The 27971-nt window shown below is 45.9% G+C and overlaps 1 protein-coding gene across 1 annotated transcript in view; it reads left to right on the top strand.

Annotated features, from left to right (window-relative positions):
* DYRK1A (dual specificity tyrosine phosphorylation regulated kinase 1A) overlaps positions 1 to 27971 on the top strand; it is a 73036-nt gene that overhangs the window by 8552 nt on the left and 36513 nt on the right. The window contains 1 exon segment of the mRNA XM_063393201.1: positions 15828 to 15906. Coding sequence (XP_063249271.1) covers positions 15897 to 15906 — 10 coding nt within the window. The 5' untranslated portion in view covers positions 15828 to 15896.

The following is a 27971-nucleotide window of genomic DNA, read 5'->3' as shown; positions in this document are numbered from 1 at the left end:
TTGAATATGGGATGAAGAATTTGATGTTCAGACTTCCATATTTGAAAAAAAAGTCCCTTGGTATTTTCTGAATGAGGTTTCTTTAACTGCTTGGCTGTTATTTTCTGCCTCTGGACCACTGCTACTTTAAAAAACAAATCTTAACTTTCATCTTTGCATGATTTTTGTTTGCATGGAACAAAAGAATCTGAGAGCTGTGGTTTGAGGTGAGAGTGAAGCTCGAGATACATTTTTAGAAATCACAGAATGGGCTCAAATGTAATTTCTGAGTTTTGTGTTAGTCGTTATGTGTGTTCTGAAACCTCTGAACCACCAGCCTGACAGTGCCAAATACATAAACTTCTGATGTAGTTGAGAAAACAGGTCTGCATTATATTCCATAGGTTGCAGGCATGGTCTTTTTCCCAACATTTCAGTCTTGGTTGGTTCTGTGGAGTTACACTTGACTTTATTCATGAATTCCACAAAAATTCCCAAACTAAGTCCAGCACTGAAGTACCGACAAAAATGGGAGAATTAGCTCTTGCTTTTGGTGGTCTGAACTATTTTTTATCATGTAGTAAATATATAAATTTAATTTTTGAAAGTGAAGTTAGTAATTGATCACTGTCCAGACCTTGCACTTAGTTGTAGGTTTGGGAGTTTCTCATGCCCCATTTTAGTATCTGAGTCAAGTAAATTCTCATGGATTTTTCCAGCATCCCATGGAAAAGTTTTTCAGTGATTGGGATCTAACACAAGGCAAAATCCCATCCACCCAAACTTTCTGTATCCCATTGACAGCCTGATCTAAGGCACTGAGCTCCTGGTCTTGGGGATGAAGAGAGGGAATTCAGGGATTTTTGGCAGCTTGTAGAGAGCTTTGTGTGCTTTCCATGCACACAGCCTGAGATAAAGAACTCCCTGAGCTGCTCTCAGTGAGGGAGTGAAAGCCAAAAGGTGAAATGAGAGGCCAGAGTCACCCAGGGAGTGCCCAGAGTCACTCGGTGACACCTCAAAGTCACCGGGTGACACCTCAAAGTCACAGAATCACCGGGCTGGAGGAGACCTTTAAGATCATCGATTCCAACCCAGCCCCAAAACCCCAAACCATGGCCCTGAGTGCCACATCCAGTCTTTTAAACACATCCAGGGCTGGTGACACCCCCACCTCCCCAGGCAGGCCATTCCAGCACTTTATCACTCTTCCCATAAAATCTTTTTCCTGATATCCAGCCTGTATTTCCCTTGCTCACCTGGTGAGTGCCCAAAGTCCCAGGGTGACACAGCTGAGCTGGAGGAGCTCTGTGTGTGATGCTTTCATAGCAGGATGCTGTGTGCATTTGCAGTTTCATTTGCCTGGAGTTTGCATTCCGAGTGCTCTGGAACTTGGAGAAGCAGCCTCTTAAGGTTGGAGAGTGACTCAGCACATCCACATAGAGGTCTGCTCAAGGAATTTAGGATTTGCTTGGAAATTTGGGGGAATTAGGGTTTGAACTCGTTGTTTCCCAAACAGAGTTTGTCTTAAAAAAAAGCTGATTTTTAATTTGCGACCTCTCATCCCATTTGATCCGCATACCTCAATTTTGGGAAAAGTGATGGGGTATTTCAGTAAATGGTGTCGTTTTGGGATAGCTGGATTGACTGGGTGGGTTGTTTTCTCTGTGCTCTCCTCCTGGTGCACATGAGAAGCATCTGTGCAATGAATAAACACAAATTTCAATAGATATGACATTTTATACAACTTCTTTCATCTGGAAGGGGAAGGAGGCATTTATGAGATTTGCCCACTTTGTGTGACTGGAACATGGAATTATGGAAAAGGGACCTTAAAGATGGTCTCATTGCAACCCCCTGCCCTGGGCAGGGACACCTTCCCAGGATGTTCTTGGGCACTTCCAGGGGTGGGACACCCACAGCTCCATCTTATCAATCCAGGAGCTCCAACTTTTCTGGCAGGGCTGAGTTCTGAGCCTTAAGGAGTGACCACTTTGAGGAGCAGAGAGTTACCCGTGCCAGTGTCCACTGGGTGTGTGACCCACCTTTTTCCATGCTTGAGTTTGCTTGGATTTTAGAGGGAAGATTGGTTAAATGTCTTCAATAAAACAATAAAGTGTTGTAGTTTCAGCTGACCAAACTTGTGACAGAGTCCTGAGACACTGCTGGTGGTGCAGAGGAACTGGAGGCAGGGAATAAAGATTAGAATTGTTGGGCTTCTGGGGCTACACCCTCTTAAATTTGGGGGAAATTCCAGAAGATTTCATTATCTCTTTTTCACCCAGATCAGTCTTCTAGAATGGGCTAAGGCCACAGGCTGGTACATAATTCCAGTGCTGAGAGGATGCTGAGGGGCAGCAGAGCAAGAACAGGATATTCAGAGAAAAACTCAACCAACATTGATTTTCTCCCCCTTTTTCCTTCCACCCACCCAGATCTGCCCGTGTTCTCCTGGGGCTGGTGAAAATGGCCTTGCTCTCCCCAAACCTGTACCTATTCCCAATTCAAAATAATTGATACAAAAGAAGCATAAAGATGGAAAGGAAGAATTGTTTTTGCATTTCATCTACGAGGGGTGAGGGCCAGCATTAACCTGATGCTGTTACAAGTGCTGGCAAACTGATGGGAAGTTCCTTCACATGGAACTTGTCATGTGAAGCACTTGGAGGGAGATTGTTGGAGGGAAATTGTTCACTTCATGTGAAGATCATGGAAGCACTTGGAGGGAGATTGTTGGAAGAGTTATTCCAAGGCAAAGAGTGCAAGAGGAGTTCTTTGAAGGCAGTGACCCCTTGAGCAGCTCCCCGTCCCTCCCTCGGGGCTGCTGCTCCCACCTGCTTTGTGCTGGCACAGCTGTTTGCCAGCCCAGGCAGTGAATCAGGCCCGCCGAGCGAGTTGGCTGAAATAAATAATTTTATATTTTTACATTGGGGTGTGTGTGGGGGCGGGCATCGGGTTACAGCAGCAGCTCGGGTCCGCAGCCGCACAGGGCTCACGGGATGGGCTGTGTGGGTGGGCAGGAGCAGGCTGGCCTTGGGGAGCTGCCCCTCATGGAGAGCACCATTCCCAGGAATTGCTGCCACCCCTCCTGCAGTAAATCATCCTCGCTGTCCCCTCCTGGCTCTGACTTTTTGCTGTCTCAAACTCGGCGTTCCCGCTCCAGTGCTGTGTGTGCGCTCCCAGCACAGCCCTAGCCGGGGAATGAGTTCTGGCTCCCACTCTCCTGATGCTCCTCTTCTTGCTCTCTTTTCCCTTCTGCTCCTGCTCGAGTTTTCCCTCATCTTTTAAACAATTTTCTATCTTCTGCTCGTGCCCTTTTTCTCCCAGGTCATTGCCAGCACCTCTCTGACTGTAATTTGCTCAGTTGCTTGTTTCTCCTTTCTCTTGCCCAACAGGAAAAAAAACCCATTTTAAACACTAAAACCTCTTAAGAAACCCCAAGTTTTTAATTGTCTGTGCATTCCCCCAAAACATTACCACAAACCAATACAACATAGAGGTTTTTTCTCTGTCTCATTCACTTTTGAATTTTCACTGGAATTCTGTATTGCTTTGAGATAGACATGCACACACAAAATGTGTTTTTCCTTTTTGGACAAACTGAAAGACGAACTGAAGTTCCCAAAGTTAACTTCTAAGAAAAGGTATTTTCACTGTATAAGCTGTGAGCAGAACCTCCTGATACCAGATGCTGAATTGTTAAGATGCTTCATTTTCTTCTTACTCTACAAAGGAGACATAAAAAATATTTCTATTCCACACAACCACCAGCTGGGCCAGTTATGTTAAAAACCATCCCAAACTCTCTTGGAAATTCCATGCTTGCTTGTCCACTTAAATAGGTGACCAGTTTCACATCCATTCAGATACACAATATTGTAGCCCAAATTATTTAAATCTTGTCGATTTAAATCTTGATCTTGTTGATCATTATTTACCTGTTAGTGGGGAAAGCAGACAGAAGTGCTCATGCATTAATAGCTGAATCCATCCCTTTGAATGTCCATCTGTATTTTAACAATCCAAAGTGACTTCAAATACAACTGGAAAATTGGGCATAACACGTTCTCTTTATAGCAGGAAAAAAGCAGTGAAATTCTTCTGCCATCCCCTTTGAGTTTTTGGGTGGACTGAGGGCAGGAGCACGGGAAGTACCCAGCAGGATCTGCTTCCTGCATCCAAATGGGATTGACAGCATCTTTGGAATTCTTATATGATAACAAGCAGAAGTGAGAGTGTGAATTACAGTGCTTGTCTTCAGAGATGTTCAGTGCTTCTCTCTTAGTAAATAAAATTACTGCTCATGAATGCTGTATCTCTGGTGACTTGCAGTTTGTCTGATGATTTTCTCTCTTAATTTTCTTAATCCCTTTGAGTCGTTTTCCCGGTGAGCTCTGTCCACCCTGCCTGGTTTCTGTGTGGTTTTTCCATTGTCTTGTGCTGAACATCGTGGCACTGCTCTGTTCCAGGAGCAGCTGAGGTTCCTCAGGCACAGAATTCTGTCTCTGCTCTTGGTGCTTGTCTTCCCCTCCTCCATCCCCTCTTCTGGCATTCCATGGCACTTTTCCTGAAGCCAAATTTCTCTTTTCCCTGAGTTGCTTCAGGCTGACTGTCCATGAAATATTTCAGACAAAAGTGTCTGAGCAAAAAAGGGCAAGTTCCAGGCCTTGGCTGCTGGATCAGGGATTCGCAGAATCATTTGGAAAATGGTTGGGAAAGCCCTCCAAGGTCATGGAGTCCCAGCTGTGCCCCAGGCCCACCCTGTCCCCAGCCCAGAGCACTCAGTGCCACCTCCAGGTCACACCTGCAGGGATGGGCACTCCAAAGCTCCCTGGGCAGCCCCTGGAATGTGTCAGAGCCCACCCAGGACCCTCCTGTTGAGCTGTTTCACAGCATGGGAACAGGAGCAGCACTGCATCAGAAGTTCCCTTTTCCCAGCAGTCTTTCCTAAAACAGCACATCATTCCATGGAACACACCAGCTCAGTATCAGTACAAAAGTAAAGAAAAGATCTGCTGAAAAAGTGGGTTTGGAGTCTTTCCATCCATCCCAAGCTATTCTTGGGAGTGTAAACTTCAGTGGGACACTAAAGGTTTTCTTGCCTTTTTTATTTCCTGGATACCTTGGACTTGTTGGTGATCCTGACTGCTCTTTATAAGGTCCAGATTTAAAAGCCTTTTTTTTTTTTTTTTTTTTTTTTTAAATTTGTCCTTATTTCCTTCCTGCAACCTGCCTTATTAAAACCATTTTAGGAATTTTTATAAGAGAAAAAAGGTTTTCCTTTATCAGGAAACCAAACTTCTCTGGTAAAACCCTTATCAACTTCTGATGCTAGCAGAGATAGTGTTATTTAATAAAATTGTATAGTCTTACCATGACCTAAATACTTAAATGGATAAGTTTGTCAAAGATTTAGTGCAGTGTCCACTTCTTGAACAAATGAGAGTTATTTTGGACATCAGTGTCAACTCCACACTGGAGTTGGTGAAGTTCACACAAACTTGTCCCAAAGGTTCAACTTTATCTGTTTCTCCTCATAAAAGTCGAGTTAGACCAAGTGAACATGAGAGGCTTCTGTTAGAGAGACTTTCATCTCACTGAGAGATGTCTCTAAGACTTTTATCTTACAGCTGCCATCAGGGAGTAATCCAAAGTGAATTCCATCCTTCTCCATAGTGTCAAAAAGGGATTCAAGCCAACATTATCCCAAATTTACAAATTATCCCAAATTATCCCAAATTATCCCAAATTTACAGACTGACCTTGAACTGCACATCCAGGACCTGTCCACTTGGGATTGGGGCACTCATGGCAGGGGAGCTCCAACCTCTTGTTGGATTCCTGAAGCTCAGAAAATCATTGTTTGCCATATTAATAAGCAGGAGATGATAAACTTCTGGGGATGATTTGCAATCATCTCAATTGAAAGAGTGTCGTGGCTTTTTGGTCACTGAAGGTTTATAAATGATGAAATCCTGGAAGAAATCCTAAGGAATTTGGATTATAATTATTACAGATTATAATTAGTATATTGTGAGCTTATTTTTTTAAACATTAAAGACAATGGCTTTATCTAGGAGAACAAATATTGTGAAGTCTCCAGTGAGCTACCAGTAACTGTATTTTTGGGGTGAATGTTTGATGAAATCTCTATTCAGTGAGAAAACAAATGCACCCAGTAAAGCTTTTGCTGCCTGATCTGCACCCAGTGCCTGAATTTGCTTTTCTCCCTTGCATCCACATGCTTTTATCACTTGGGTAGGATGCCTGAATTATTCTTATGGATTATAATACCACTTAAAACGCAGGAATTTGCAGCTTCTTACCTCCCCCTGCCTGGATCTCGGTATACCTTGGGATATACCAAGATTTGCTTTAATATTGTGCTTAACAGCAGGGATGGATGGAGGCTGAAAAGATAACGCAACAAGACCTTGGAATTGTGAGTGTGCAAAAGGTGTTTTGACTCGATCCCCAGCCGATATGAAAATTTCCTGAAGTTGGTTAGTTTATCTCCTTCTTCAATGAGAGTTTTCTAGGTCAGCGGTTCCTTAACCGGGGAATAAGGCCATGGCAAATGCGCTACAGATGGAACGTAAACCCATCCTGAATTATGGGAAGTTAACAAATATTATCCTAGGGATGATTCATATTTAGTGAAAAGCGTTTGGAGCTGACAAGGGTGTGTGTTCTGAGAAATGGAAGGGCTCGGAGTGAACGATGTGAGGGAAATGTGGGAGCTTTATTTATTCATGGCTTTCATGTGTGCTGAATCTCCCCCTCTGCTCTCGTGAGATCCCACCTGGAATGCTGCTTCCAGCTCTGGGGTGTGGAGCTGCTGGAGCCAGAGGAGGGACACAGGGATGGTCTGAGCCCTCTGCTCTGGGGACAGCCTGGGGGAGCTGGGGCTGGGGTGGAGGAGCTCCAGGGAGAGCTCAGAGCCCCTGCCAGGGCCTGAAGGGGCTCCAGGAGAGCTGCAGAGGGACTGGGGACAAGGGATGGAGGGACAGGAGCCAGGGAATGGCTTCAGACTGACAGATGACAAGTTTAGGTGGGATATTGGGGAAAATCCTTCTCTGGGAGGGGCAGGCCCTGGCACAGGGTGCCCAGAGCAGCTGTGGCTGCCCCTGCATCCCCGGCAGAGCCCAAGGCCAGGTTGGACACTGGGGCTGGAGCAGCCTGGGACAGTGGGAGGTGTCCCTGCCATGGCAGGGGTGGCTCTGGAGGAGCTCAGGTCCCTTCCAGGGCAGGAATTCCAGGAGTGTGAGCGAGGTTGAGGCGTGGAGCTGTGCAGAGTCAGCAGGAAAGTCAAACAGCAGCGAGGGCTCAGCGCTGCTGAGCTGCAGCCCTGACTCATTCTGGGCACTGCCAGGCGTGGCACAAGAAGGGCTGGGCACAGCGCGGGCTCTGGGAATTCAGCAGCCAGATCAGCATCACCTCTGGCTTCTGGGAGACTTCAGCCCAAAATAGTGATTTTAGTGAAATAATTCCGTTTATTCCCATGGAGTTGAATGCATCTGATTGTCTGGGAGCCTGAGCACTGTCAGTTTTCAAAGCTGATGCACTTCATAGGAACTGCTATTTGAAAATGTGTTGAGCAAGGATTTTAAACCTGGTGCTTCTCTCCTGACATGTCTGGAGAAAGCTGGAGCTGGTGTGGAGTTTCCAAGTTAAAAGGAGCTGGAAGAGTTTGGGAGGACCCAACGATGTCTGTCCAGTGTAAATCTGAATAATGAAAGGCAAAGTTGTGGCATTGCATTTGTCAGTGGGAGCTGTCAGAGGGGCAGCATTTAAACAGCAATTCCTGATGTGTTTGAAAAGGTCCAAAAGTCCTTAAAAATGCTCACAAACATATATGGCTAAAATAAAACCTCACTAACCCAAAATCTTACCAATTAGCACCATTTCTGTACAGAGCCAGCCAACAATTACACCTTGCTGTGATGGGTTTTGTGTGTTTGGTTATTTTGTAGTGGGTTTTGTTTTGTTTTTAATTTGTGAGACTAAATCTGTGCCTATCTCCACGTATTAAAATATTTTGGAAACTTTCAAGACTAAAGGTACTGCTGTACCAGGGCAACAAACATATACATTGTTATTCTTGAAATAAGTAAATTAAATAAGTAAATTAAATCTTGGAGAGCAACACCAGAACTGTCTTGTGCCAAAATGGAGCTGGAGAAGTAGTTTTATTTCATTTAAACATGGGACAGAATTTTCATAAATATATAGAGTATTTCTGTTTGTTGTGGTCTGAGTAAGGTTGATTTTGATTTTTTCAGCTCTAGTCCTGAGTGAAAAAGTTCAGGTGGCTGCACCTGAGTCCCCTCCCTTGCCAGGTCTCTGAGAAGCAGAGCCCAGCTTGTAAATAAAGAATACAACAAAAAATGAGAGTAGTAGTAGTGACCACTAAACTGGAAGAATAATCAGCTGGAGTGTAATATCAAGGTTGTAGTAAAAATCTGTAAATTGAGTGGTTTGGCCACGTTCTGTGGAAACTTGAGGCAGCTTTAGGTGTTCCTGTAATTCTTCTTCCTTTATGGCTCAGAAATTCAGGGAGAAGTGGGAAGGTTGTGCTCCCTTGAGACTTCTGGGTCTGAAGTTCTGAAGTGATGAATGCAATTCTGTAGCAGGGCATGTTTGGCTTTGCATTTCTCAAGTTCTTTTCTCAACCACAAGGAACAGAAAGAGTTTTTGTGCATGGAATTATTTGCCTTGTTGAGGACATCTGTAGGATAAAAAGTACCTGCAGAAAAGTCTCAGCTCAGTGAAACATTTCATATTCCTGTGGATAAACTGATTTACAGCCCTCATGTATGTTCCACGTTGGAATATGACTTTATTCCCATGCTCCTGATATTGCAGGGGATGGGCAGCTCCAGCTGGAGCATCTTTTCCTTTTGTTTGGTGGAGGGAGGGGAATGCAAATCCGGTGGTTTGACTTTTGTCTGACATTATTAAGTGGGTGGAAAAAAAGAGCCACTCCCCCCTCTAATTGGAGGTTCCTTATAAGGTCAGTGGAGTGAAAATATTTGAAGTTTGTGCTTCTAAAATTAATATTTTTACTCAGTGAGTAAGTAAAGCATCAGATGCAAATTATCTCAAAAATCTCAAGTATTTCAACCTTGACTGAGGGGCTTTTCTTCCCCTCCTCTCCCCCCTCACTGTGTCAATTTAATTCTTCCTAAAACCACAGGCTTTATTCTGGGGTTCATATGAATTAATGAATATTTAAAAAAACAAATCCTGAACTTCTCTGGCTGGATGGGTCAGTTATAAATTTAACATTTCAGTTCCTTCAGACACCTGGGAAGCAGCACATGTTTAGAGCTGTAAGAAAGGGTGTATTGTAAAACAATGGTGTGTTATAAATCAGGTATTTCAGAGACTCAGACTGCACTCTGAATTAATCCTGGTGTGACACCGCTGCTCTGTGGCTGATAAAATCACCCTTGGTTGTATTTTAGGTGTATTTGGGGGTATTTTGACACCACATCTGCAGCGGGCCAGCGTAGAGGAGGGAACTGGGGTTAATAACTGTGCCCTTGGATTTCTGGTGCCTCCCATTGCCCCCAGTGCTGAGTGCCCCTGTCCCATTGCAGCAGTGGGAACAGCAGAGGCTGCTTCAGCCCTGCTGCTGCTGGAGAGAAATTCCTGCTCTGCTGCAGCCCTGCCTGTGCCAGGTCTGGAATTGGGTGGGAAACTCTGATTGCAGCAGAGCTGCTTCCACAAGCGTTCACACCTCACCCGTGGCTTCTGCATCACGTGGTGTAAATTCAGCATGAGTGAATTTAGCCAGTCATTCACAGCATCTCTTTTCAGAGGAACCAGTGCTGTTTGGAACTCCAAAAATCATTTTCAGCACACAAAAAACCCCACAGTTGGGCATGTTTTGGTTGAGCTGGGCTTGGTTCATGAGCATCTCACAAGTTGTGGTGTGGAAACTCCCAGTGCAGCTCCTCGGGAGGATGAGGGGTGTGCTGGGGAAGTCTGCTGTAAACTCAGTTTTGCTCGTTGTCACCTTTTCCCCAGCAGTGCAGGAAAATGCTCAATTTCCAAATCTTTTGTTGTTCTCTTTCCATGTTTAAGAAGGAGAAACCTGCACCCCGTGTGTGAGGGGGAGCTGCCATCAGAAGGTGACTCTGCTCATGGTTCTGTAAATTACACAGAGTCACCTGAAGAGAGGTGCTTTATTTTTACCGCATTCTGGATTTTAAATCTTAAAGAGGGTGAGTTTTAAAACCTTTGCCCAGAGAAGCTGTGGCTGCCCCTGGATCCCTGGAAGTGGCCCAGGCTAGGCTGGACGGGGCTTGGAGCAGCCTGGGGTAGTGGAAGGTGTCTCTGCCCAGGGATGATCTTTAAGGTCCCTCCCATCCCAAACCATTCCAGAATTCCCTGATTCTGTACTCTTAAAGCAGTTGTTTCAGTGAAAGCATTCTCCTAATAAGTGTTCCAGAATCCCAGAGAATTCAAAGCTGGAGAAGGGCATCTGTGACTTCTCTGAGAACAGGACAGATGTGATGCTGAGCACGAACTCATTTACCTGTGTTTTGATACTCAATATATTTGCTGTGGGTACATAGGAACCTGCAGGTGCCCAGAAGGGGCAGGGATAGATTGGCTTTTTATGCTGGAATCATAATCTACCTTCAATTTTCTGCTGGGATTTGCAGGCGAACCCGAGTTGTTGTACAAAGCTGAGCTCAGTACAGCATTGGCATTTGTTTTCCCTTTTCATTCTCGTGAATGATTCCTTAGATAGATCCTCACCTCTGTTGTCACAAGAACAGCAGTGGCTTTGGGTGTGTTCAGCTTTCAGATGTGTGCTAATTTGGACATTGAACACATGGGATTCCCCTGGAACAAAGCACACTGCGTGTGCTGGGTGCTGGCAGAACAATGATCCTGGAATTCCTCAGCTTTGTCCCTCTGGGAAGCTGTCACTCACTGAGCACCCTGTCAGGTTTATTACTCTAATTCCAATTGGATTGATTGTACTTCACATTTCACTGTGCAGCGTTTGAAATAAAACACCAAATTCGTGTCTTTGAGGAATCTTTTGCTCAGTTTGTCTTACATCAAACCTCATCAGTGGTTGCCTCTGCATAATTCAGATGTCTAAATCCATTATATTCCAGTATGTTAATAACCCCAATTTCATGGTGGCTACCTCAGGATGATTTTCCTTGTAAATAAGTAAAAAAAATTTGGTTTCTAAGTAAGTATTTATATTTTATGTTGCTAGCAACAGGCCTGCCCGTGTTCACCGAAGGTCAGTGACCTGAATTATGTTCAGCTCTGCCAGCAGTGTGTGTAGTCATGAGAAAAGCAGGGGGTTCTCTGTATTCCACGAGTGTGACTTTAAAAATTACAAAATAATCTTTTCGCAGAGGAAAAACTTGAACCTGGCTTTGCAAAAATGTTCCATATTGAGTCTTATAATACAGTGATCCTGAAGAAGGAAAATAAGTTCCTCTATGAAGGGTTTTAATTAGTAAAATGTAAAAAGTAAACCCCTCCCCAGCAGACTTCTCTTTTAATTAAATTTTCATGTTAATAATGGTTTTTGCACTTTAACTTTTCGGGGTTTAGGAATCTGATTGCTATGAACCCATCTTTGATCTGCTCTGAACCTATTGACGTGTGTTGGGTATTGAATTTTGCAGGAAGGGATGGATGCTCTTAAGGAATACAGGGAATAAAGCTTTAATTCTCCAAGAGGCCAGCAGGGAAACCAGGCTTGGGGTGTGAGGAGAAGTCCAAGTTTGTCACTCAGTGTCACCATCCCCATGATGCTGTGGCTGTGACTGGGCTGGACCGTGCTCAGTGTGTGTGACCAAGCCTGGTGTGACTCCACACTCGGGATTGCTCACGGGCAGGGCGTGGCCCGGGTGGGGGATCCCATTCCCTGTGATCCAGGGGATCCCATTCCCTGTGTTCAGGAGATCCCATTCCCTGTGATCCAGGAGATCCAATTCCCTGTGTTCCAGGGGATCCCATTCCCTGTGTTCCAGGGGATCCCATTCCCTGTGATCCAGGGGATCCCATTCCCTGTGTTCCAGGGGATCCCATTCCCTGTGTTCAGGAGATCCCATTCCCTGTGATCCAGGGGATCCCATTCCCAGTGTTCCAGGAGATCCCATTCCCTGTGTTCAGGGGATCCCATTCCCGGTGTTCCAGGAGATCCCATTCCCTGTGTTCCAGGGGATCCCATTCCCTGTGATGCAGGAGATCCCATTCCCTGTGATGCAGGAGATCCCATTCCCTGTGTTCCAGGGGATCCCATTCCCTGTGTTCCAGGGGATCCCATTCCCTGTGTTCCAGGGGATCCCATTCCCTGTGATGCAGGAGATCCCATTCCCTGTGATCCAGGGGATCCCATTCCCAGTGTTCCAGGAGATCCCATTCCCTGTGTTCAGGGGATCCCATTCCCGGTGTTCCAGGAGATCCCATTCCCTGTGTTCCAGGGGATCCCATTCCCTGTGATGCAGGAGATCCCATTCCCTGTGTTCCAGGGGATCCCATTCCCTGTGATGCAGGAGATCCCATTCCCGGTGTTCCAGGGGATCCCATTCCCTGTGTTCCAGGGGATCCCATTCCCTGTGATGCAGGAGATCCCATTCCCTGTGATCCAGGGGATCCCATTCCCTGTGATGCAGGAGATCCCATTCCCTGTGTTCAGGAGATCCCATTCCCTGTGATGCAGGAGATCCCATTCCCTGTGTTCCAGGGGATCCCATTCCCTGTGATGCAGGGGATCCCATTCCCTGTGATCCAGGAGATCCCATTCCCTGTGATCCAGGGGATCCCAGAAGCCTCCGGGAGTAGGGGAGAGGAAAACAGGAGACAAAGCACCAGGCAAAGTTTCAGCACAGATGAGTGCTAGGAATTGCTCTCTTCGTTTAAACAAAAGACTTCAGCTTTTATTCTTCTCTTTGCTCAAGCACTTTCAATAATTTGCTTTTTAACACCTTTCATGTCATCTGTTCCTTCCTCTCCTCCTTTATTTCCTTTATTTCCAATTCACTTCTGTTCTATACTGGTAAGGAGATCGAACTGGGTTCTTGAAGCCCAGTAAATGTTACTACTGAGGAGCTTCTTCTAGTAATGATCTTACAGACTGTGCGATGAGTAGGATTTGCTCTTGCCTCCTCTTGTCATCAATTTATTATCTAAACTTTGTGCAGGCTGTCTGAAAGGCCTTTGGCTTTAAGAACCTGGCAGTGCAGACACAGCTGAGGACACTGAGTGCAAGGTGCTGCCCCTGCAGCCACTGGGTGCAATTTGGTTGTATCCATTAAAAAAACAACCCTAAAATCGTTACCCTTTTAAGTTGTGTGTCTGTTACACTGTTACTGTCACAGGGACTCACCAGCTTTGGGCTCTGGGAAGATTTCAAACCCCTGCTTGGCAAACAGGGCTCCCCCTGCTTTTCTGGAATTCCACAGAGTTCTCCAGGACGGGCTGATGGAGAGTTGGAAGGAGACTGAAGCTGGGCTGGGTCTCTGCTCCTGGTCAGCTCTGAAATGCACAAATGCGTTGATTCCTGTTAATAACCTGTTAATGACTTTCTCACATCAGCAGCTCCTCCTCAGTGTTGGTAGCTCTTAAAGTATCTTCGAAATTCTCAAATAACTCCGGGTTCTGTGGTTACCTCTGCAGCTGCTTTGGGAGCTGAGCACTCCCCTTGTGGAGTGGCAGGAGACAATGGTTGGATACTCCACGATATTTTGTCTAAAAATTGCTCAGGCTCTGGTGATAGTTTGAACCAAGCTGGGTTTGGATTGAAGCTGGTCTTGCACTGGTGGCACTGGGAGGGGATCAAGCAGTGGTTGAGCTGCAGGGTGGTGAGGACAAGAGATTGATGCCTTCAGTCCTTGAGCTGCTGCTGGTGGCAAAGGCTTCCTGTAATCCTGGTGTAGACCCAGAGGTGCTGCAGGTAAAGGGAATAAAGGATATTGGCCAGAGAGAGCTTCCAGAGAGGGGACTGAGGCTCTGCAGCCTTGGGGCGCCCGTGTGGGATGGACAGACCTGGTGCTCCAGGACAGGGAGCTCCTGGAGAGAGCCCAGAGGAGGCTCCAGGATGAGCAGAGGGCTGGAGCAGCTCTGCTGGCAGGAAAGGCTGGCACAGCTGGCATTGCTCAGCCTGGGCAGGAGAAGCTCTGGGCTGAGCTCAGGGTGGCCTTGCAGGGCCTGAAGGAGCCCCAGGAGAGCTGCAGAGAGACAATTGCCAAGGGCTGCAGGGACAGGAGCCAGGGAATGGCTTCAGACTGAAAAAGGACAAGTTTAGGTGGGATGTTGGGGGGAAATCCTTCCCTGGGAGGGTGGGGAAGGGCTGGGCTGGAATTCCCAGAGCAGCTGTGGCTGCCCCTGCATCCCTGGCCATGCCCAAGGCCAGGCTGGACCCTGGGGCTGGAGCAGCCTGGGACAGTGGGAGGTGTCCCTGCCATGCCAGGGGTGGCACTGGATGATCTTTAAGGTCCCTTCCCACCCAGAGCACTCTGAGATTCCATTGTCAGTTTGTTTAAATAAGAGTTTGCTCTTCCCTTCTCTTCCCTGTTGAGTCCCAGGGTTCCCTGTGCTGGGTCAGGGCTCAGCTCCCTGTGTTCACTCTGCACCAGGCCAGACCTTTCCCCAAACCGAAGCGATTTCGGCAGGCAGTGCCCAGTTTGTGGGTCCTGGGGTGGCCCCAGCAGCGCTCCTGGCACCTGTGGATGTGGCAGGGCCATCCCAGGGCCCTGTGGAACTGCAGTCATAAGGCTGAGGGGTCACATGTGGGATGAACACTTTTAGGGTTTACCCTTTTTTGGCGAGGGCACGACAGCAAAAATTCACCTGCTCCTAAAACACCAACACAAATGGATCCACAGAGCAGTTCCTTGTCCTCCTGCCCCTTCCCTTTGGTGTGTGTGACACTGGAGTGGCCCAGGGACAGGGGCAGGGTGGTGGCAGGAGGGCAGGCTGGCCCCGGGGGGGCTGTGCAGGCTCTGAACTCTCATTGTTGGGGGAAATGGAGCTCAAAGCGCAGGGCCTGAGTGCATTTTAGGCTGCTCACACTGGCCTGAAGTTACATATTTCAGCAGGTGTTGAAATAATAATAACTCTCCAATTCCAGCTGGCCAGTAATTTGCAGAGTTCTCTCAAATTCTCGGTAGTTCTTAGGGGTTTGATATTTCCATAGGTTGGGGAGAACCAATGATTATTTGTTGGAGAACAAGTGAAAAACAAATGCTTTGACCAGTCTTAGTTGCTGGGTGTTGTGTTTTGGTTTTCATTTTATTTTTTTTGTTCATAGTCCTGCTGTTCTTCTTAATTTCTGTTGGAGTTTTCTTCCTAGAAACTCCTGTCTTTATATCTCTTTTCTGTAGAAAGTACAATGTTATTTTTCTGAGCATATTTTAATTATTTGCAGCAAGGTGAACCTAATTTAATTTCATCAGGCTATGAGGAGAAACTTTAACATTTAGGAATTTATATGCACTTACAGTTCTATAGCTTGTAGATTTGGGAAAATCCACAAGTTCAGTTGTGTTTTAGAAATGTAGCCATGAATTTCTGGGAAAATCCACACATTTAAGGGCTTGGCAAAGGTGGGTAACTGACAATTTTTTGGGGATGATAATTTTGAGATTTATTCAATGCCCAGATGAAATTTAAGTTAATCCTTGATGTTTTGACACTTAAAAAGCTTTTCTAAAACCAGATATCAGTGGAAGATAAGTCTTTGTCATGCCTTTCTTGTTGGAAAACTTTATTTTCTGTTTGCATTTCCTTGGTTTAGCTCGTGGTTGAACTGAGCAGTTGTGGCTGCAGTTTAAGAAGTTTATTCTTTGTTTTTTTCCCTTTTTCAGTGTTGTTTGCTGCTGGACTCTCCCCATCCCCACAACCCTGCAGGATGATATGAGACTTGAAAGAAGACGATGCATACAGGTGATTTGACATTTTGATATTTAGGATTTTTACAATGAAAAATGATGGATGTTCTTGATGTGCTTTTTGTTGCTGTTCCATTCTCTGTGCCCCCAAAAGATGTTGCTCCAACTTAGTAGAATATTTAAGAACCTGCAGAATTTTGGAATCTTTCTTTGCCCTTTCAAAACTCTTACAGTTTGAAGAACTCTTCTTCCAGGAAGAAAATGGTTTTCCTGAATGGAAATTGTTTTCAGAGTTGTAATGGGAATGCTTCTGAAGGTGCCATTTAAATGAACTGGTTGATATTTTAGGAAGTTCTCCCATTTTTTGGCTAATCAGAAATCCTGGAAGTGCCAAGTGTATTTGCAGATTCAATGGCTGATTTTTAGTTTTGCTGGAAATACAATTCATATTTCGCCACGAAAAATCACCAGCAGTAGAAATAGAATAAAATGGAGTTTATCCAGGAGGGTTGGTCTAATTTTTTATACCCAAATGCCATTTTTTCCAACCAGATCTTTGGTTTGCTTGTTCAGCTTTAAACCCCAGGAATCCTTCGGGCTGGAATAAGGAAAAAGGCGGGCAGATTTCTGTGTGCATGCAGCTCATCTCCTGAGTGACACTTTGCAGTTGTATCAGCTGTTGGTGCATAAACAGCTTCGGAGGGTCTGTTTACATGGAGCCTTTGGATTAGGACCAAGATGCTGGAAGTGGAGATTTCATTCCCTGAAAACCAAACATCGCTCACTCCACTCCCCTGTTTGGGAGCTGTGTGCTGAAAGCTCCACTCAAAGCAGGTGTAAAGAATTCTAAAATTAGGTTGGGCCAAGAAGAGGAGAAGGAAAAACTTCTCTGAAGGGATATTTCATTTTCATGTTTCCTTTTAAATATCTGCTTCTAGAGGAGTGGCATTAAAAGTGTAGGAAATTGATGTCCCATCAGATTCGGGGAGCTCTGTCTTGTAGGCAGTGACAGATTAAAATAGAACCTAAATATTGAGAAAATGTTTTGAAAGCTTTAAAAATACTCATCCCACAACTGAAAGGAGAGATAATGTTATGAAATTGTACCTTATGTTTGAGAGAAAGGAGTTTCATGTTGCAATACATTTATCTGGTTTAAAACTTCCAACTCGAGCACTTTCAGTCTTGGTCAGAATTTCTGATGGTGTTGAGCTTGTAGAATTATGAGCTTTGAGATTAGAAATGGATACAAGATTTAGAAATTTAAGTGGTGATTCTGTCTCCTGCAGCTCAAATTCTTTATTTGCAAGTCCCTTAAATACAAATCAAAAAGCAGGACAAAGACTTTTATGCCTCTGATGTGTTGGAAGTTAACTCAGATTTATTTGCATTTTCTGTTTATTGGGAGAGCCAGGCTTGGTGTGCTGAGGTTCTGAGAATGAACAAGGTTTGCAGGCCTTAAAATGAGCCCCTGTCCTGTGATAATTCTGTGGTGCAGCGACAGGAGGAGTCATTTGGTGCCTCTGCCAATCTCAATCTCAAGTTCAAAGTAGCTGGGGAGGAGCTCAGGCCCAAAATTGAAAGTTTTTGTGGTTCTTGAGGATGCCTCTCTTGCATTTTCAAGGTTTCTTGGGGGTGATTGATCAGAGGTGCCTGGTAATGTCTAAACTACCTTTGGTTAAAGGGGTGAAGCTTCTACAGAGTCAATAAATTCTTTGTTCTAATGGGCATCACTTTGTTGTCCTGGAAGCTGCTCTAAAGCTCTACAATTAACCACAGCAGAACTGGGGAAACAATCCCCTAAAGAGGATTTTTTCATTTCTACCATGGAATGCTTTAATTTTAGATCACCACTTAGGCCAAAACACAGAAATGTATTCAGGTCCAGTGCTTTAAAAAAAAAAGTGAAAATTTGAAGAAAGGGGGCTATTAAATGCTGTTTTCCAGATTGACTCACCAGCAAAACAAACTTGCAGCACGTTGAACTTTCTTTTTGCCCTGTATAATATACAGGACACCCAAAAGGACACTTTAAGGTGCTGTTTGGAGGAGTGACAGATTTTCAATAACTTTATTGATGATCTTGAGCAAGGGATCAAGTGCACCCTCAGCCAGTTTGGGCAGGAGTGTGGGAAGGCTCTGCAGAGGGATCAGGCCAGGCTGGATCCGTGGGATGAGGGCAATGGGTGAGGGTCAGCCAGGCCAAGGGCCAGTCCTGCCCTGGGCTCAAACAACCCCGTGGGGCTCCAGGCTGGGCTGAGGGGCTGCAAAGCTGGAAAAGCCCTGGGGGTGCTGGGGACAGGGCTGGACACGAGCCCAGGGGTGCCCAGGGGGGCAGGAGGGCACTGGCCCCTGGGCTGGGTGAGGAATTGTGTGTCCAGCAGGAGCAGGGCAGGGATTGTCCCTCTGTGCTCCAGGGCTGTGTCCAGCTGTGGCTCCTGCAGGAGAGCCCTGGAGGGGCTGGAGCGTGTCCAGGGCAGGGCAGGGAGCTGGGAAGGGAATGGAGAATTCCTGAGGGAGCTGGGAAGGGGCTGGAGAATTCCTGAGGGAGCTGGGAAGGGGCTGAGGCTGGAGAAAAGGAGGCTCAGGGGGACCTCACTGCTCTGCACAAGTCCCTGACAGGAGGGGACAGCCGGGGGGGCCGGGCTGTGCTCCAGGAACAGGGACAGGAGGAGAGGGAACGGCCTCAGGCTGGGCCAGGGGAGGCTCAGCTTGGGCAGCAGCAGGAATTTGCCCATGGAAAGGGAGCTCAGGGAGGTGCTGGAATCACAGCCCTGGGAAATGTTCAGAACCTGTGGATGTGGCACTCGAGTTCATGGACCGGGCAGAGCTGAGGTCAGGGTTGGGTTGGACTTGGTCATCCTGGAGGTCTCTTCCAACCTGATGATTCTGTGATTCTGTGAGTTGGGGTAATGGCTGGACTTTGATGATGCTAGAGGTGTTTTCCAGCCTTAATGATTCTCTGATTCCTTGTTTACTTGTGGATTTTTTGGGATCTGTTCTGCTTTTCCCTGCAATAAGCAACGCTGGGGTTCAGCTCTTAAAGGAAAAGCCAAGTTTGTATTTCAGTCATGTTGTGCTAACACAGGGAATGCCTTAGAACCTGATTTGTGACAAAAAAATGTCTTCAGAATGGGAATTTTTAATTTCTTTGTTCTTTGCAAGTCTCTCCAGGACCTTTTGGGAAAGCAAGAAACCAAACACTTCTGGGTGTGGTTGGGCTGGTGGTCAATTATCCTACCCATAATCACTTTTCATGGTGTGGTGGCACCAAATTTGGGATTGTGCTGGTTCCTAAAAGTAGAATTCATTTGTGTTTAAAAGTTGGTGTTTCCAGAGTTACTGCTGCACCTTGTCCTGCTCCTGTGGAACTCAGTGGTTGGTTGTCTTTTTTTTAATTTCTTTTTTATTGAGATTCCTTATAAAAATAATTGGGTTTTGTAGCAGCTTTCTGGGTTTGATTTTTGTAGTTATGCTGGAGCCTAAGGAATATGGATCTAAAAATACTGAGTTGTCTGATTTTTAAGCTTTTGAAGAGCTCAAAGCTTCTTTTTTGTAACCTTTGTAAGGAAACAGAGTAACATAATGGTTACAGCAAATTATTCTCATCAACCTGGAATTGTCTTGGATGCACCAGAGATGTTGGGAACCAAGGAAATGTGATAATGGTGTAGTCAAGTTTGATAAGACCTTGGAGGTGCTCGTGTTGCTCTTAACTTGAAAAAAAAAGGTCATTTTTGGAAAAGAAAAAAAGCCAATCCAATAGTCTTCAATAAGGATACTGCAAGAGCAATTAAATAGTCAATTGTCACACAGATACCTGTCCTCCCCCAGCTGTATTCCTTATTAAAATTAACAAATCCAGAGAGAGGATTTCTGGGAAGTTCCTGGATGGGGTTGAGTTCAGGGCCTGCAAGTGTCCAGGTGTTGGTTTTATGGAAGAACACAATGGAAATGCAGAACTGGGCTCTCACATCTCCTATTTCACGTTTTACTTGCTGATTTCGTTGAGCCTGTAGCTATTTTAAAGGATGTTTTCATATGTCAGTAGTTGAAAAAACCACAAACCAAAGCAGAAAACCCCTCTGTTGTTGTGCAGAACAAAGTGTGTCCATGGTGCTGCTCTGTGTTCGGAGCTCACCTGTGTTACCTGAAGTGGTTCAGGCACAGCCTCTGGAAGTTTCACCAGGAAAATCCACAAAATTCCTGGGGCAGCACCGTGGTTTCCCTTCCCTGGATGTTCCTGTGGCAGGGGAGATGCTGGCCCTGGTTCCACTGAGGAGTGTTATAAACCAAATTCTATTTCAATTGGCAAAGTGGATTGGCATTTATAACATGGAGCATCTCTTGGGAGGTGAAAGTCAGGGGCAGAAAATGAGGCTTGGAAGAAAATTGGGGGCAGAAAACCAGGCTTGGAAAGGGCAAAAAAGGTCCAGGTGCTGATCCCCTGCTGGGCACAGCGTGGCTCCCACTGGTTTTGTTTCTGGTGGGGCACTGGTTCCAGTGGGATTCCATCCAGCTGGATCCTCCCAGGGAGTTTGGGGTGGATGTGCAGGTCTGGATGAACACAAGTTTGCCATAAACAGAAGACATCACAAAAATCACGTCTGAGACAAAGCTGCTCGTTAGGAGGGAAGTTTGAAATCCAAGCAGAGAATGAGGGTTTGGATGTTCCCAAGGCTAATCCCTGTTCTTCCATGGATAAATCCCTTTCCAGCAGGGTTTGGTGCTGGTTTTCCATGGATAAATCCCTTTGCAGCAGGTTTGGTGCTGGTTTTCCATGGATAAATCCGTTTGCTGTGGGGTTTGGTGCTGGTTTTCCATGGATAAATCCCTTTGCAGCAGGGTTTGGTGCTGGTTTTCCATGGATAAATCCCTTTGCTGTGGAGTTGGGTGCTGGTTTTCCATGGATAAATCCCTTTGCTGTGGAGTTGGGTGCTGGTTTTCCATGGATAAATCCGTTTGCTGTGGGGTTTGGTGCTGGTTTTCCATGGATAAATCCCTTTGCTGTGGGGTTTGGTGCTGGTTTTCCATGGATAAATCCCTTTGCTGTGGGGTTTGGTGCTGGTTTTCCATGGATAAATCCCTTTGCAGCATGGTTTGGTGCTGGTTTTCCATGGATAAATCCCTTTCCAGCTGGTTTTGGGAGTGTTTGAGTGGAAGCAGTGGGGAAGGGCAGCGCTCCTCAGACTGAAAGTGGAAGTTCTGCTTTTCAGAGATGGAGTCATTGACCTCAATGAATGATAACCTTGAAGTCAACAGACTAAATTAATGCTCTACTTTCTGTATTTGAGAGCAGCAATGTGAAAACCTGGACAGCTAAAGTTAGATTCGTGCATCCATATTTAAAAAGAAGTTGCCTATTTAAAAGAAAAGGGGTTGGGGTTTTTTTTTTCCCCTCCTCCAGAATGGCTCAGTACCTGTGATATTGAAAATTGATGTTTTCAGCCTCAGACCCCATCTAAGAGGAAAGAAAAAATCCTGTTCCAGGATTTTGGCATGGAATTACAGCCTGGTGGAGGATTCTGCTTTCCTTATTCAGGAACAGACCAGAGCACCCAAACCAGAAAATCTTTAGATGCTGCTGTTCTTATATATAGTTTTAATATTCTGGAGAAGTATTTTCTGTTCATTTTGCCTCTCGGTACATGTGACCGTCTTTTAAAAACCTTTTGAGGTAACTTTCAGTGGAGTTTTAAGTTGTGTGGAGATTCGTTTATTGCAAGGCTGAAATTTATTTCTGTTGCTGATTTCTAAGAGCAAAGAAAAAATTTATTTTGAACAAAACCAAATTAAAATTCAGATTAAAAATTGCAATATTAACTATTAAAAATATTTCCTGTTTCCTGAGTCATTGCTCAGTGCACTGAGGATGCCTGAGGTCTCTGATGAACATAACACTGCAAATGCAGAGTCTTTCCTGCAGCCTGTAAAATCAGTGTTCACTGAGGGAACAAAAAGGAAAAATTCTCTTGGGCAAGGCAGCAGTGGGGGGTGAGACTGAGTTTGGAGCTGCCCTGGGAGCCCTGGAATTCTGCCTTGTCCCAGGGATTTAGTGGCTCAGGTGGCTGCTGGGAGTGGCCCTGGCTGTGCCTCCCGGTCTGTGTCCTGTCCCTGCTGCCTTGGCAGCAAATGCTCCTGGACTGCTCCTGCTGGCCTGGCTCGGGGGGTTTGCAGGGAGGTTTGGGGTGAGGTGGGTGTTGAAGGGAGCCTCAGCCCTGGGCTCCAGGGAAAGGCCCCTGGTTCATATCCACAGGGAGCTCCTTCCTGAGGCCTCAGCACCACTTCAGGAGCTTCTGCAGCTTTCCAGGAGCCACGCCTGGGACCAGTGAGGTGTGACAGACTCCCAGTGCAGATCTGCACCCAGCAGCTCCTCATGGGTGTTCCATGGAATCCCTGAGCTGGAAAAGCCCCCCAGGCCAGGGAGGCCCAGCTGTGCCCAGAGCACTCAGTGCCACCTCCAGGTGACACCTGCAGGGATGGGCACTCCAAAGCTCCCTGGGCAGCCCCTGCCAAGGCCTGAGCTCCCTTTCCATGGGCAAATTCCTGCTGCTGCCCAAGCTGAGCCTCCCCTGGCCCAGCCTGAGGCCGTTCCCTCTCCTCCTGTCCCTGTTCCTGGAGCACAGCCCGGCCCCCCCGGCTGTCCCCTCCTGTCAGGGACTTGTGCAGAGCCACAAGGTCCCCCCTGAGCCTCCTTTTCTCCAGCCTCAGCCCCTTCCCAACACCCAAAATTCATCATCATTGGACAGGCTTGACTTAAAGTGGTACCACGTCAGTTCCTGAGCCCATTCTGTGCTGAATCCATCAGCAGGGCAAATGTCTGTAGGAGGCATCTTCATAAAACATGGACCAGGTGGAAATGGCCTCTCCTCCCATCCCTAAAGTTCTGTTCCTTTGGGAACAGGTTTTAAAATACAGACAGACACCATAGGGTGACTCCCTTAACAGCCAGGCCTGGGTAGTTCTTGGTAAGGATTCCATTAATAACCCTTTGTCAGGCAAGGGTAAATATCGTTCCTAAATCTTGCTGAAATTGGACATTCTAACCTGTAAGATTTGTATTCCTCTTTTTCTAGTCAGGCTGGTGCTTCCTGCTCTATTCAATTAATTTTGTGATAGGTGGTTTGTAATGTTTATATCAAACCCTCTTGCAGGCAGTGGTGCCCAGATGTGTTTGCTTGATGCCTGACTGGGATCAAGCTGGACAGAGATTTTTCCTGGTTGGACACAGGGGAGTACGTTCCTCTCACCAGGATTTACAGAGTTTCTGTGTCCCAATGTGCAATCAGCTATCCATGGATAGCTTGGATATTTCCATCAGGCAGCTTCAGCCACGTTTGTCAGCCCTCTGATGTCACTGGGTGCAGCTCAGCCGTCATCTGAGCAGGTCTGGTGAAACCCTGCTGGATTTAGGAACACAGTTAAGCTTGGAAAATGGAAAACCGGGAATGTTTCACTCTCCCATTTCCGTTGTGACGCCACAGCCTCAAACCCGCGTTTGTTGATAAGGTATTAAGGACAGAGATTAGATTAGAGAGCAAGAAGCATCACTTGTTTTTAGCAGTGACACATCAGATTGAAGGTTCTGACCTTCAGCTGTCCTGGGAAGAGCAGGGAATACCCAGGACCCATCAGCCCCAGGGAAAAGCCCTCAGTGACACTCACACCCAACCCCTGGTGACTTCTGGCTGAGTGAAATCCCAGAGTATCTTTGGGGACCTGGATTTGAGTTTATTGCAGGCAGAGCCAGCTGTTGAACATCTTGGCTGGAAAGGTGGAACAGGTGGCAGCAGTTTTGTTCCAGACTGAGAAAAGAGATTTGTTCTTGATTTCCTCCTTCCCTGTGGGAATCTGTTGGTGCTGGCGTTTTCCTAACAAATTGGTTATTGTAAATCCCTTAAAAAACTGGGGGTGCAAGCAGAGAGCAGAGTATGAAGCTCTTCTTTTACTGGTTAATTCTGGATCTTCTAACTGGTTTCTTTCTGTGCATACTCCTAACTTCTCCTTCATCTCATTGAATGCACTTTGTAAACAGAGAATCCAACCTCAAGTTTGCCAAACCATCCAACATTTGCTTTTTCTTTACTAAAATCACGGAAAATTTTAACATTTGAGCATCTTGCCTTTTTGAGCTCGGTATTTTGGGGTGAACTTGCCACTTGTTTGTGCTCCCTCAGATGTGATGGAGAGGGATCAGCAGATGTGCTGTGCCAGAAATAAATGTTTGTAAAGGTGGATGAAGTTGGTTTCATTTTTTACCTGGTTTTGTAGGCATTGAGGCCTTTAAATAGAGAAAATATTTAATCCTGTGATTAAACTCTACAATTCCTCAGGACTGCCCTGCCACTCCAGAAAAATAAACTGTTTCTGGCAATACTTAGAGATCCAGACATGGTTTTTTGTCTTAGCTGTAATAGGATTGACATCTTCATGTTCCTCCAAGGTCCTGAAGATGCCTAAAAGGAATGAAGTGGTTCTCCAAGATTTTATATATTGGTAAAAGTATCTGTGATTTCAGCTGCCATATTAATGTGAGTTTTGAGTTGCTGTTAATGCCCCATAGTAGATCAGATCCTTCTCCACGAGTTGGGTTGAATATAAAACTGGTTTTATCGTCATGTAGGTATGGAATAATGGCTTCCATACATTATATTAGCTTAGAAAACGTAAAATAAATTAAAACCCCCAGCCAAATATATTTACCAAGGTTTGTACGTTCCAGTAATCCAGAGGCTTTGTGCTAGCTTGGAATAAAAGTGGGAATTAGGCCCTTTGAAATATTTCTTTTACTGAAGTTTAGCAAAATATCTGAAAGGCAGCAGATGTCCACCAAAATTCCATTTACAGCTTCACTTTAGGTGAGTCCCAGATGTTCGTGGTAGGCTCTGTGTTAGGCCCTTAAAGACTGTGTAAAAAAAGCAATCTGGTAATTGATTCTTGTTTCTGAAGTTAAACCTTCTCAAAACTTGCAGCTGTAAAATCCAAGTCATCATTTCCCAGTGCTGAGTAATTCCTGGAGACTTCCCTGACTCCAGTGATGGATCCACGGCCTGGAGCTTAAGGGTGTTTCTGGTGCTTAGGCTCAGAAGGGAATGTAAATAAAGCAGTGTTTCTTTTTAGGCTTAAATGTTCACATCTGTAGAGTTTTCTCCAAAATTCAGTTTTTCAAAGTTGGCTTGTTGAGGTCATGGAATCCCTGGATGGGTTGGGTTGGAAGGAGCTTAAAGCTCATCCCAAACCATGGGACACCTCCCACTGTCCCAGGCTGCTCCAGCCCCAGGGTCCAACCTGGCCTTGGGCACTGCCAGGGATGCAGGGGCAGCCACAGCTGCTCTGGGCAAGCTGAGATGTTGAAGGAAAACTTTGATCCCAGCATTAAGATAATTGTAATAAAGAAATAACTGAAAAAAAAAAATACAGGTTAGTCTTGTGTGCTTTAATTTAGAGCCGTTTGTGATGGTCTTGTGTTTTGTCCTTGGTGATTCCTCACCTTTAATGTCCCTGGGCAGGTGTTGGATAAGAGCAGGAACCTCTTTTAAATCTTGCAAAGAAGAAGGGTCACAGCCCAAAACCCGGAGGTGAGCAGTGCAGTTATTGGCTGACACTTTTGACGTGTTTTCCTCTCTTTACATCCCAGGATTTTCCAAAGCTCGGTTCACAGCTGAGCCTCTCCTGCTTTGCCATTTTCCCTGATTGGAAGGAGGCTGTCTCAAGGCAGAGACTCGATTTGTAAACTGTGCCAGCACAGAGCTGCAGGAGCAGATGTGGTCAGGGGAGATTTCAGAGCACCAGTTCCAGACAAAAGGAGTTTGAGATTCCCTGTTAGTACTGGAGCATTCCCAGGCTCCGGAGCGATCCCATGGAGCAGCACAGTCTGTGCTGGTTCCCTGTCCTGCTGGGATAGCCCTGCCTGGGATGTGCTGCTGCTTCCATGCTTCCTCAGCTATTAATTCCACTTAAATTGTCCTTAAATCCTTTTCCCTTTCTCTTTGGACTTATGATGTCTCAGGAGAAAATTGCTTTTCTTCTCCTCTTGTCAAAGCAAAAAACCCCAGGGTTGTTCTATCTTTTGTTATATATACATAATATATAAATATATATATAGAAATATAACTTCTTTTTTCTGACCTGCAGCTGCAGGAATATTCCTTTGCTTCCTTCTCCCTTACAAAGCCTGGGAGAAATTTGTGATGCTTTCCTTCGAAAGTTCATCTTTTCTTCCATCTTCTGAGAAATTTTATCTGTAAAGTTGTTCTTGTCCTCTTGACTTCGTGGACTTCAAGAGTCTTCATGACTTCTCTTGTGAAGAAAAGAGATTTTCCTCAGAAAAAAAGAGGCTGCTTCACACCCAAATCAATGGGTCAGTTTTCAAGTTAGGATTCTGCCCCTTCAGCTTAAATTCTGTGTTCAGCTTTGTTTTCCAACAAAGATCCTGGTAGCAAAAGGCCCCAGGCAACGACTGTTTGGATCCTGAGAAAGGCAAAAAGTATTGTTGTGTTTTTTGTTTGTTTGGTGTTTTCTTTTATGTCTGGAGGCATGTGGAGCTCCAGGGGAAGGCAAGAAGCGCAACTTCATTTTTTCTTGGGAGAAATCCAGGCTCTATAGGCTGCCATCCAAATGCGAAAATTCTGACACTTCTCTGCTCAGAAAAAGTGCCACCAAAACGGAGCCAGCTGAATACTCCACTTCTTCAATAAAGGCAGTTTCCTGAAATAGAACCCGGGAGCTAACTTCGTCTGGAGCAGGGATTTGGGTTCAGAACTCTTCCAGATCCGTAGTGACGACGTCTTTTCACTGAAGTCTTTCACTCTGGCTGCAGGTATTCGAGTAAACACTCAGTGGATCTTCAGCCACTTGAGGAATCAGTTGTGTCCTGTAATTCCATGAATTGCAGCCTGTACGACATGAATGAAAAATCTGCTTCACCTTTTTTTCTGGGCAGAGGTTGGGAGAGAGGAGAAGGGAATTCTTGCTTTCATAGGATCCTGGAATGATTTGGGTTGGAAGGGACCTTAAAACTCATCCCATTCCCAACCCCTGCCATGGGCAGGGACACCTTGCCTGATCCCAGGTTGCTCCAAGCCCTGTCCAGCCTGGCCTTGGATACTTGCAGGGATGGGACATGCACAGCTGCTGTCCCCCATCCTCACAGGGACCAGCTCCTTCCCTACAAATCCCTTTGCACAGATCCAGGTGCTCAGTATTTACAGATTGGTTACAGTATTTTATTGTTGGACTTGGTGTCACACTTTCTCCCACGCATCCCAGTTTATTAGCAATATCATTTTGCCATCAAAAATCCACATTATCCTCGATAACAGATTAGCAGTAGCTTCATCTTCCCAAGGAGCTGCCCCAACCCATTAGGAAGATGGCTAATCTCCCTCCTGGATAAGCCTTTTGATCAATTGAGAGAAAAAGTGAATCGGTGTCTTCTGAGCAAGCCCGGGTAGCAGCTACTTAAACAAAGCGATTTGTGCTCCTTTCAACATCAGCTCCTAATGAATTGTCGGAATTTCATCAAAGACCAGGTAATTAGACAGGCACTGCACCTTTGGATTAATGGCACCTCTGACAGAGGCCTGCCTTTCCTCATTCAGAGACAGGAACTGATCAGTTTTGGAGAACAAGGAATGCCTCAGGAAGTTTTTGGAAACATCTGGATAAGATGGAGAAGCATTGCTGTGCTCAGCTTTGGAGAGTCAGGGATTCTTTTCTCCAGCCCTTTCTGGGGTCCTCAGCACAGTTAAAGGAAGGGACAAGGCCAGGAAATTCCAGGTGTGATTCTGTACCTGACGTGCTTCTGGCCCTTAGGAATGAATCCTGTGAGCTGGGAACACAAAGTGACCGTGGTGTCTCAGCTTTCCATGGAACAGGGGGCTCTGCTCACAGGGAGCAGGGGCAGGACAAGAGGAAAAGGCCTCAGGCCGTGCCAGGGGAAGCTCAGATTGGACACCAGGAGGAATTCCTTCACTGAATTTCCTCACTGAAAGGGTTGTTTAACATCGGTGTTCAAGATCATCCAGTCCCACCACCACCCCAGCCCCACCAGCATCCCCCAAACCCTGTCCCCAAGGGCCACCTCAGACTCCTCCTGAGCACTCCCACAGACAGTGACTG

Source organism: Prinia subflava, chromosome 3 (genome assembly GCF_021018805.1).
Source record: "Prinia subflava isolate CZ2003 ecotype Zambia chromosome 3, Cam_Psub_1.2, whole genome shotgun sequence".
Taxonomy (NCBI): domain Eukaryota; kingdom Metazoa; phylum Chordata; class Aves; order Passeriformes; family Cisticolidae; genus Prinia; species Prinia subflava.
This window is presented reverse-complemented; position numbering and strand designations above follow the sequence as displayed.